General features: G+C 32.8%; 1 protein-coding gene and 1 long non-coding RNA gene across 2 annotated transcripts; both read left to right on the top strand.

Annotated features, from left to right (window-relative positions):
• Positions 1-1,179: 1,179 nt before the first annotated feature.
• Positions 1,180-3,752, top strand: LOC141702976 (replication protein A 70 kDa DNA-binding subunit B-like). Its single transcript, XM_074506603.1, has 10 exons — positions 1,180-1,329; positions 1,419-1,530; positions 1,825-1,921; positions 2,029-2,150; positions 2,230-2,311; positions 2,419-2,482; positions 2,638-2,792; positions 2,889-3,009; positions 3,095-3,298; positions 3,744-3,752. Exons 1-10 carry the CDS (start codon positions 1,180-1,182, stop codon positions 3,750-3,752), a joined length of 1,116 nt encoding a protein of 371 aa, XP_074362704.1.
• A 3,543-nt stretch (positions 3,753-7,295) lies between these two features.
• Positions 7,296-8,512, top strand: LOC141702975 (uncharacterized). Its single transcript, XR_012567319.1, has 4 exons — positions 7,296-7,714; positions 7,839-7,925; positions 8,155-8,218; positions 8,298-8,512. It is a non-coding gene; the product is annotated as an uncharacterized LOC141702975 (long non-coding RNA).
• The last annotated feature ends 3,326 nt before the right edge of the window (positions 8,513-11,838 follow it).

An 11,838-nucleotide genomic window follows, 5' to 3' on the forward strand; every position in this document is an offset into this window, starting at 1 on the left:
CATCATTTTTTTCATATATACGCTTATAATTTTTACATACTTTGAAATATAGGTTGATGGACATTTGACAAATCCAAATTTGACGCTGCAGAACCATTCCCGTCAACGAAGCTTGAAGACATTTTATTTTTACTGCATTTCTATTAAATTGATGAGACATATCATTTTTCAATTGTTGAAATACTGATAAACTTCCTGATTCAACCGTATTGTCGTATTTGTTTTTATTAAACTTATTTACCACGCTATGGATTATTTTATAATTTATTTGTCAAACATAATTCTCTCAGTATTTGTCTTTATTAAATATTGGAACAATTTTGATCACATTATCTCAACTCAACAGTTTAAATAAATACATTAATTTAATATGTATATTCTAAAGTTCTGAAAAAAGATGTTATAATTCCATTTCGAAAGAATCAAACAGATTCTGTTATAAATATTCATATCATTTTCATATCTTATGCATATTTTTAAATGAATTAGAGAAACCGACAGAGTTATGAACAAAAATATACAAGTTGATAAAAAAATGGAATTAATAACACTTTGATTGTGATGATTGGATTAATTTAATTGATTAACCTTAATTAACTAATTAACTCAAAAATTAAAATATAATATTCCGTTACATCTAAATTGTACTTATATATTTAAGAATTATATTGAATAGATAGGAAGATAATTGATGATTAATGAGATAATCATTTAGGATTATATTATTGTCGGTCTTTATTGTACATATTTAAAAAAAAGTATCAATTATCATCAACTTATCATATTGAATAAGATAATTGATGAATAATTAGAGAATCAATCAGGACCATATTATTGGCAGTCTTTATCATACAGTTAAAATAGAGTATCAATTAGCATCAATTCACCAGTTTGAATAGTAATCATAACCTATCAAGTTGCATATATCATTTGCAAATGCATTTAAATTTCAAGCCTTGAGATAAACATCAAACATACTCTGACACTAAAAATAAAACTTTAGGTTTCCTCTCAATTTGTTCTCTATAAAAACATCATCGATTGGTGGGAACTGATCTAATATGTTAACATTATTTCTTCATCGTGCATGCTGTCCATTTTTGTTAATATTTTATAGGCTTTAGTTCCTCAATTATTAATGCTTGACACTTTATTTAATTGACTTAAACAAAAGCTTCAATGGAGTCTGTAGTATTCAATCTTATTGAAGACCTTGATCAATCGACTACCAATTGGACGATTAAGGTTAGAGTAACTAGGATGTGGACCAGCGTTAGCTTTGAGAATGGATCAGTCAAAGGATATAATGTCATTCTGCTTGATGATGATGTAAGTCTTATGTTCTAAAATTTTATATGGTATTACGCAAAATCCTACCTTCTTTTGTATACCAAATATAACATCGTTTTTTGTTTTAGAATAATCACGTCCATGCCTTTGCTTATCCCAATATTTGGAATGGATTCAAAACTCCGGTGATTGAAGGAGGCGTTTATATTTTTAACCAATTTTCTGTGAAAGATGTTTTCGGTAATCTGATGTCTATACAAGCTGATATCTGCATCATATTTTCATAATATACTACGGTCACCGCTATTGAAGACGATGGCATGATTCCTGCCTACAAATTCGAATTTCTGAATTTAGGTGATCTTTTTGCTGAGGCCAGCAAATATCAGCCACAACAACAGCCTAAATTTGCTATAGCTGACCTTAATATAATACTCTTTTGGTTCAGATTATTAGTTTTTTAAATTGCGTACCTTAATATTTCACTGCATTTTATCTTTCACTAAATTAAATATATTGTTCTGTTTAATTTAGATGTAATTGGAGTTTTTGAGGATTTTGAACCTCTAACGAAACTTGACACAAAATTTGGCATGCGAGACATTGTCAAATTCAGGATTTGTGATTCCAGGTTTGTCGAATGTTTTAATATTTATCCTGTAATTTTAATTATTTTCTGAGTCCGCCTCTAATGTGGAAGTTTTATATCCTGAAATATATGTTCATTTTTCAATATAGTAATCGACATAAAGTCAGTGTTTGGGGAGATCTTGATGTGTTGGCCAATAACATTTATACTAAGGAACTCCAGTCTCCAGCCATTGCAATAATAACAAGCACAAAAGTTATAACTTTTATGAGTAAGTTCTCTTTAACTACTTAGTATAAATGACCTTGACATTATACAACAATTTCCTGAACTATATTGCTTTGATTTAGATACTGTGCAGATTGGTACTTTGCCATCTTCAAAATTGTACCTCAACCTAGATGATGAATCTGTGAATGATATGAGGATGAGGTACTACGATTAAGAATTATAATAATTACATAATTACAGCACATTTGCATGTTTAATAATAGTTGATAGGAGGCTGAGTTAATAAACATCAATGTTTACCTTTGTAGGTTGAAGGAGGAGGGATATTTGTCAAAGAGAGAAAAATATCTTAAGGCGAAAAAATCTGAATTTGTTCAAACCTTTATGGAAAGAATGACATTAAAGGATCTCAATGAAAAGCTGACATATAATGACTTGAAGATTTTATAACCTTTATAAAATTTGCACGACACAACCATATTGAATATGATTTATTTATAAATCTGAATTTTTTTCACTTCAAACAGAAAAGGATATACACCACGTTCTCAGTTGTTAAGGTGGATGAGGATGTAGCATGGTGGTTTTACAGTTGTAACAAATGTCAACAAGAGGTTGAGCGGCTTCACAGAAGATTTCGATGTAATAATTGCCCTCGTATAATTCCGGTTGCCCCTAAAAGGTAGAACAAATTAGAGTTATATCAAAAATTTATTATGCTTTACTCTGTATTAAAGTCAACTTTCAATACTTATCACATAATTCCTTATAAATTCAGGTTTTGTATGATGGTCCTTGCCGAAGATGATACATTTTCATGTAATGTTATGCTCATGGACCAAGCTGCTAGAAGGATTGTTGGCACAAGTGCAGCAAAAGCGTATAATGATTTTGAGAAGGTATAAATTCATTACAACAAAGCAGATCTAATGTAATGTTCTAAATTATTAATTAAAGTGTTTAATAATTATTACATTGTCTCAGGCTCCTGAAGAAGGCCTTCCTCAGGTACTTAAAGATTTGGTTGGAAAGGAAGTCACTGTCATTATTCAATTGAACAAAGCAAATGTAACTGATGATAGTACCATATTTGATGCAAATGACATATTTGACACGACTATGCGGAGTCCAAGTCCATCTGAATCTGCACATATATCAGAATCTTCCTCCATCAACTTTTCCGTTAATGTAAGTTTGGTTTTTATATGTTATAATACTCGAACCATTATAATTTTATAACTTTTAGTCTTCCAACAAATCTTTATAAAGCGTAATTGTTTTTGTGTTATTCTACCGATCTTGATGCCAATGATCATACTCCAGGCTCTGCAAAATCAGTTACCAAAAAAATTAAAAAGGTAAGATATATTTATGCATTTTTTTTGTTTTTTTTTGCATTAAATCACTTACATTCCGTTCATTAATTATCCTCATAAGTTGTAAGATAAGTTGTTTTTCTACGTTAAATTTAAAGGATTGCATATTAGTTTTAGTTCTTGACGGAAGTCTGAGTTACATTACAATTTGATATGAATTGATTGGTATAAATATATTAATAAGTACCTATATTGTATAAGTTTTTTCTGTTGTTTCGGTCATATTCTAAGAATTTTTAATTTGATAAAATTTGCAGGAGAGGTAATACAACAGTTTATCGCTCAATTATTTTGCTTGATGTTATGTACGAAAGCTGGATTGGATTGGTGTTTAGCATTTCTGAATTTCATTTTAAATAATGATCATTATCAAGTTGTGATCATCATATTCTATCTTTCATAACTTTGTTTTCCGGAATTGATGCAAATGAATTTTATAGATTGGACAAGTTGTACGTACTATGATCCAGTTTCTTTCAATTTCCAGAAATTCTATAATAATTTCCTTCAATACTTTATATCATTATTAAGGATTGCTTCATATATTTATCTATGTAATCCGGTACTTAGATTCCTGTTTTTAGTTTTCTTTAATTCTATCCGTTGTACAAATTATTAAACTTAAGATATAAAAGATTGACCAATTATTTATACTCCACAAGTACTCAATCAAACTTTTCGATGATAACATTCTAACGCTATAGTTTCTCGAGAGTTATGAATAAATATTTTATTTACTATATGAACTCAATAAAAATTTAATTTGAACGGTACGGAAGATAATAAAATTTAGATGCATAATCCAAATTTAAACAAATAAAATCCATAAGATTAATACATCATATTTCAGACAAAAAGTACTCGATCACATTCATCTACTTTTCAATTTAATAGAGATTAAACACACTATTCGATTACTATATTGAATATTAAGTCTTCTTGATGAAAAGTAAAAACCAAGGTATCTTCTTTTTCCAGCTCATTATCTGTTGTAAATTGTTTCCATCCAGCAGATAATCGAGGCAATCCAGTGGAACACACTACCTTAACATTCTATGTTAGAAGCCCCCTCCTCAAGGTTATATTTTCACCATTTATCCATCTCCTACCATTTGGTTGTATAGCTGTTGGGATATACTGCAAAAAAAATATTATTTTTGAATTAATTAGCCACAACACAAGTGAACTTTATATTATATTTGTGAAAATATTGTAGGTGAATTGAATGATTAGTGTAACAGTACCGCTCCATGACATGTATTGTTCACATTTGAAGTTGTCAGTGTTGCGGTGAACTGCTTCGCCATTACTTGATCATTTTCCTCATCAATTACACCCTCTTCTACAACATCTTCTGCTGCTCCTTCAATATCCGTATCAAAGATTTCTTCTTCTTCCTGCATTCCTGCTTCAGGAATTTCTGCAACATCATCAGCCTCTTCTTTAATATTCATGTCAACAATCAGTTCTATTTTCGTAATTCCACCTTCAAGCTCTTCATTAACATCTGCAGACAATTAAGAAAATGTATTAAGATGAATATTTTCATAAATAGCTTCTCCATTATTAGCGAATGAGTGCATTGCTTCAATAGGTCTTAACATTTTAACAAGAATATTATATGACTAATATTTGGTATCCTAATTACCAGACAAATTAAATGATATGCAGTACTTAAAGTATTACCATTTCTTGATGAACATCTGACAGGTAATTTTTCAATTTTTTAACTATCAAAAATGACAGTGTCAAACTTCCCAGATCCTCTGTAGGTAAGCAACATAAAATCCTTCCTCTCGAACATTTTGTCATTGACTAGCTCTAGTAGATCAGAAATCTTCCCAGTAGATTCAGAGTACTGACAATTGTATATCATTTCATTCTTTAACATCAATTATACTTTGACAGGTATTAACTGTCCAAAAGAGGTGTGTAACTTTTCTGGTATGGCTTGTCACAAGCATCTACTCAGAATATGGTTGATCTATCAAATCATTATGAAACTCCCAGCTCTGTTCACTCCACTTCGAAGAAAATAAAAATTGTATGATGCCTGTTTTTTATAATATTTTTTCTTCATAGTTGATAATGGAGTTTTCTAAAATATGCTACAATTTTTTGTAAACTGGAAAAGTGAAAGAGGATGATGAAATCTTCGTCGGATTTGTCAACATTGCCGAATTTGTTTGAATTAGATGAAACTGTCTTTAGTTCGTAATAAGTTCTATTTGCTTTCCCATTAAGAAGATTGCTTTGATTTGCTTCTCAAACTTAATTCCTTTAAATATTGTCATAATTTCGTATTTTATTTCGGATTCTTTGAGTAATGGAAGTTTTTTGTTAAGATTTCAAGATTTAATAATCCATTTATTTGGTCTTTGTTTTACACTGCATATTTTTTGATAATAATGTAAAATCTGCAACAATTGTTTTGCTAACAAATAAATCGCTATAAGTTAACAAATATTAAGAAGTTTTTAATATTGTCATGTATTTCTAATCTCCGTATATCACAAATAAAGAAGTGTACAAAAGCTAAGAATCTATTATATACTTATATACTGTTTGTGTAAAATAGTAGTTTCTCTTACCATTATTATGCGGTGGAATGGTTCGTGTGTCCATCCTGATCAGTGGGTACCTTAAGTCTGGGTTCTATAGATAACTTTGCAATGCATAATCAAATAATCATAGATATTTAGTGCTGATGAGCCATGTATTGAGCTTGTCCTTTACTAGAATAACCCCTATGGCTTGTAAAGGCAAGCTGTTGTAAGACGTTATTATACAGAATTTCAGTTCATGGTTAGTGTCTACTGACCTCAAATTGCTTTAATATAACCTCTAGCACATCATTATAGAAAACTTTTTTACTTTCCAAAATTTGCGGGCAGAAACTTGCATAGCCATAGAGTAAGGCGCCTATTGTAATCGTTTACCAAATACATCCTTAACTAGAGTTGTTTGTTATTTTATTAAATTTTGACATGGCTAGAGTGTTGGCAAGGAACGGTAGATGATTTGAAATATACCAACTAAAAGTGTGGACTAACATGTTCATTAAGAGACGGTCAACTATCAATGCTTTAGGAGTTTGGAAGTTGTGAATGCATGGCAAGTTGGGGAAGGCGAGGGATATAGCAGAAAGAGCTTGTATATAGAAGAACTAAATTCAGTTTATTGTTTAATTGTGGATAGCATGTGAGTTAATGTCATATTCTGGAATTGTTTTATATTAAACTTTCACAGTTGTAGTATTGTTGTACACCAGTACTTGTATGTGCTGTTGACATTTGTATGTGCAACATTATTCGATTGTGTAAAGCGTCAAAATGTCAAACTTGCGTGCACAGTTCATAATTATTTGAGTCTTAAAAAAATTACCAAATCTCATTAATTCAGGAAAAATAAATCCGTACGTGTTGTACCATCAGACTTGAATGATTAGGTATTTTAGGTAGTGCCTTAAAACTAATGAAAGACATGAGGAAATTTGGCAATAGTTGTGGGTAGTAGTTACAGTAAGCTAGGGGTTCCTAGGTTCGTAATTTTTTGTTTTCCACATGGAATACCAAAATATTCTTTAATTTTGCTTCTACTTGTATATATAGATCTGAAGAAGTTTTCACTATATGGAACAATAGTATATAGTTTTTACAATGATTCTATTTTGACTTTCTAACATTTGTAACAGAGTGACAGTCGGTGGACTTATCTGAATTTTGTATGGTAGCTTACAACTTCTCTGCAATTCCTTGATAAGCTTTGCAGTTGTTCTTTTGTATATTTCAGAAAAAGAGAAACTTTTGTAACCTTTGCAGTTTTTTTTTTTGTATTTTTCAGAATTTTCTTAAACAGTTGACATGTGCTTGAAATGTTAAAATTTTCAAGCACTTATTTGTCCTTTTTGGTTTTGTTTTGCATTCAGTGTGTCTTTCAGTATCATAGAAATTCCGTATTCTAACTTGGTGTAATGTTATGGAGGTGGAGCCAAGTTTTTCAAATGAAACTAAAATCCAAGATGTCCCCCTTTTTCTTTTTGACAGCGTATTTGAGTGAGTGATATGATGATATGATGGTTAACAATTTGGTCTGGGTTTCACATATGTTCTCTTTGTTGCCTTTAAAACACAAGTTATGATAAGGCATATCAGTTGGATTGTTTATGCACTGAAAAAGATAGATGGCATGGTTGATGTTTCACTGATTTGAGGAAGCTGCAGGAAAGGTATGTTTACATCGTGATTCATTTGGTGTCAGGGTTTTTCTGACCAGATTCACTTTCTTTACAGCTGAGATAAATGTAATAAGCTCCTGCTAATTGCAAATCACCTTGATATGGATAACTACAGTTAAACTAACTCTACAAAAGGCTGATCTCAACAATTCCAGGGGGGAGTTTCTTGAATCTATGAATGATCTTAGTGTTTGGAGTTTAGGTAAGTTTTTCAAGCAATCTGATTTTGAACACAAATGTTCGCCATTACCACCAATTGTGTTAATTACAAGTATGCTCCGTAGATTTTTTGGTCTTGGAGCATGACATATATTATCTTTTGCGTCATTGAGTTTTAATATCTTTTATTCGCTTAGTTCTTACATGTAGAGAGTTGAGGCTTTCTTTGGTCTGCAATAATAAGTTGACTTTACATGGTGCATATGCTGCAGAACCAACATGCACTCAGGCTCCTTGTCTGCAATAATGTGGATTATCAGGATAGAAGCTGGTGGAGTATGTGTTTTTTATGTCTTGATTGTTTGTATTGTTATTATATTTTGATTAAATACTGAAATTATTTACATGTCAGCAGGATGGAAAGTTGGAAACATCCTAAAGCTGTAAACAATATGTAAACATCTTAAAGCCATCCTAAGCAGTATGTCAAAGTTATCTGTTTTTTTTTAATTTTTGTGGAAAATAATGTCTTTCTACTAAAAGAAGTCTGCTGCGAGTTCCATGAGTTGATCAGTCACTAGGCAAAGTCTTCTGCTTTATAATTTACCTAGATGTTCTATGTTATTATACTTATATATAAGTTGCTCCAAACTGTAAATCAAAATTCAAGTTTGGAGTCACGATTCATGTACTTGCATGTCGTGTAATTGTAATAGCATGCGTTGCCATAAAATGTACAAAATAAATTTGAATATGTCGTGAACTTTTAAATATAAAAGTAAAATTTTCAAAGAAAATGTCCCAGGAATGTAGACAAAGTAAAATATAAGTAAAATATGTCCAGAGTTATGTGGACAAAAGTATTAAGGAACACAAACTTTTCTGGCAAAGAAAAGGTAAGGTAATGAGAAATCCTATGCGGAGGTTGTTAAAAATAGCCCCATTATCCAGATGAATAAGGTGATGTGATCTAATAGTATAGATATCCAGCAAGCAATTCCATAGATGTCTAGTAAAACTTAATGGTAAAACTCAACCAAGACTAAACTATGTAGACTATTGATTTCTCTAATCAAGGGAGAAGGAGTTGTGCAATTAAAACTGAGAAATAATTTTACTGACTAAGAGCTACTTGTACCATTCCATTAAATTTAAAAGTTCAGTTGTGCACGGCCAAGTACCTGAGAAATACAAAGCCATATACCAGTCCGTCAAGGAGACTAATAGCTACCAGCTTGATATCTAAAGTTCAACCATGTTTATCTATAGTACACTGCCTGAGAAATACAAAGCCATATACCAGCCCCAGTGGCGGAGCTACGTTGGGGCTAGTGGGGACTAAAGCCCCCACTAGGTATGACAACCTCCAGATCCGAGCGGACAGCCTCCCATGTGAATATTCCCAAACTTAAGTTCTTTAAACAGAGAAAATCCTTATAACTTAAATCATCCCCGAAACCATACAGAGATTCGAGATACAACCTTGTTAAACAAGGCATCTAGACACCCATATGCATTCAGTATTTGTTGATATTTTATATCTGGAATGATAAATTAATGACATGAACATGTTCAACTCGACATTAGTTTTGAAATAGAACAAAAACAACAAATCAAGAATGGCGAACTATCTATTATATTCCTCAAAGAAGAAATACAGTACTGAATGTCACAAAGGAAAACAGAAAAAAAAAGAACTATAGCTCCTGCTAACTAAAGCATACAAACAAACCACTAATCCTTGGGCGTAGCTTCCTGGTAAGCAGTTTCTTCAAATCTTTCTTGTACCGATCAAAGTGACAAAACTTCTTCAAGAATCGGTGGGACATCACTTCCTGTATCGTAACTGGGCCGCCAGATGAACCACAAAATCTCACAAAATCTTCCAAATATTCAGGTAGCTTCTTCTCTGCAGGGCCTGTTCCGTTGAACAAATCATAAGCCAATGTTCCCACCATGCTAAAATCACCTTTCTTGTTCTTCTTATTCGAAGCAGGATACTCAACCATCTCTGCTTTGGTTAGCCACGTAGGAAACTCTAGTTTAACATTAGCGTCCTCGTCCAAGAACACCTCTGTACTGCACAAATTCCCATGCACGCGGTCGCCACTTTGATGAATGCAGTCCAAGGCTTTAAGGGTTTCCATTATTAGAAAAGCAACAATCTCTTCAGGCAAGCCATGCTTGAAAATAGCCATAGAAGACAGAGGTTTTTTGGATTCAGGCATCACGACGCATAGATGATTCTCCTTTTTGAAAGAACAGTGGACGGATCGAAGGATGTTTGGGTGTTGGCAACACTTCTTTGCTTGGAAGATCTCTTTGAGTATAGGGTCCAGAGGATACATATCGTCTTTCTGATTCAAATCGAAAATCTTGATAAAAACATTATCATCCCGGTCATCAACATGAGAATAAACAGCCTTGTACACAGTGGAGTAGTAGGAAGAAGCAACTTTATCGACTAACTTGTAGGCCTTGCAATCTGCCAAGTAGCTGTTAGGGGGCTTCATCGATCTGTACTTTATTCTTTGAGGTTTGTTTCTGAAAGATGCGAATGAAAGGTAATTAAGAAGACCCTGAAACTGTATTTATAGGGGTTGCTTAGTCCTATTTAGTCTAGGACACTGTATTAATACAATGTGTAGTACATTGATCTTCTGTAGGCATAAAAGGATTTAAATCTTCTAACTTTGGGCCCAGGCCTGTCGAAAAGAAAAAAGAAAAAACTTAACGCTCAAGTAATATTTTTTTTCCTTGAAGTTGACATTAACAACTCCTTAGTCACAAATATTTAGCAGGCAAGAAACCGGCCATTTGCATCTTCTTCGGCCATTCCTAGAGCCACATCGACCCTTCTCTGTGCTGCACGATACAAAAATCACCCGCCAAATTCGCGAATCCTCTGACCACCTCTGTTTCATCTTCCTCTTTGCCACCCTCAATTGTAGCAGGTATATATTTTGTTTCTTTCATCAACCGTCGAGTGAGCAAACAAATCGCACACACTTGCAATGTATCATCTTTAGTTCTTATATTAAGTTCCTTACACTGATCATTGATGAATAACTTTGGTTCTGTTTACTTTGATAGAGAATTCATTAAGCAGTAAGTGCAAGTGCAATGTCAGCGGTGGCTGAGCTAAGTTGGAGCTAGCGAGGACTAAAAAGTAAAAACCTCCCACTAGGGTTAGAGTTTACTTAGCCGTACTTTTTTTAGCCCCCACTAAATCTGAAAATTAGTCCATATAATTATGTATGTTTTATATTTTATTTAATTAATATCTTAATTTTTTATAGTTTGAACAAATTTTAAAAAAAATTCTACAATTTATTTAGTCCCATATTACAAATCTAAACATCAAAATAAAATTAAAATTTTTATACAATCTATTTATATCTTTTTTTAAACTAACTAAAATCCAAAATATTGTCGATCATTATAGTCTATACTAAGAAATTCTCAACTATACCAAAAACATGCTAAGAAATGGCCTACAATAAAGTGATAACTTGTGGTGGTGGGGCCGCTCCTTCGACGTCGTGCCTGAATCCTTCGTCGCTGTGGGGGTGTAGCTGTGGTGGAGTTCCTACAAAACAACACCGGAAGGGGGGTTTTGGTCCCGCGGCGCCTCCGGCGTGAGAATAAAAACTCGATTTTAGGAAATATGAAGATATATATGAATGAAGGGTTGTTGTGTGTGTATACGAGTGTGGGAGATTGATTAACCTTAAAACCTTACCTTCTTGGGCTATTTATAGCCCAAGGATAGGGTTTTGGGGTTGGTATCTTTAAATCGTAGTCATCGGTTCTGGGAACGGAGGACACCTGGTTGGAGTGGATGCTTTACACAAGTCAGCGCGGGACTGGTCGAGAAATATTCTGAGGATCCCCTGACACGTGTCCTGATTATTCCCATGACTGATCTGTGACAGTTGTCCCTGTCATTTGTTTGG

This window comes from Apium graveolens, unplaced genomic scaffold (genome assembly GCF_009905375.1).
Source record: "Apium graveolens cultivar Ventura unplaced genomic scaffold, ASM990537v1 ctg6018, whole genome shotgun sequence".
Taxonomy (NCBI): domain Eukaryota; kingdom Viridiplantae; phylum Streptophyta; class Magnoliopsida; order Apiales; family Apiaceae; genus Apium; species Apium graveolens.

Coding starts and splice junctions, on each gene's coding strand:
- LOC141702976 (XM_074506603.1), top strand. CDS start 1,180: ATGGAGTCTGTAGTATTCAATCTTATTGAAGACCTTGATCAATCGACT. Junction 1,922..2,028: donor TTCAGGATTTGTGATTCCAG/GTTTGTCGAATG, acceptor TTTTCAATATAG/TAATCGACATAAAGTCAGTG. Junction 2,483..2,637: donor AGGCGAAAAAATCTGAATTT/GTTCAAACCTTT, acceptor CACTTCAAACAG/AAAAGGATATACACCACGTT.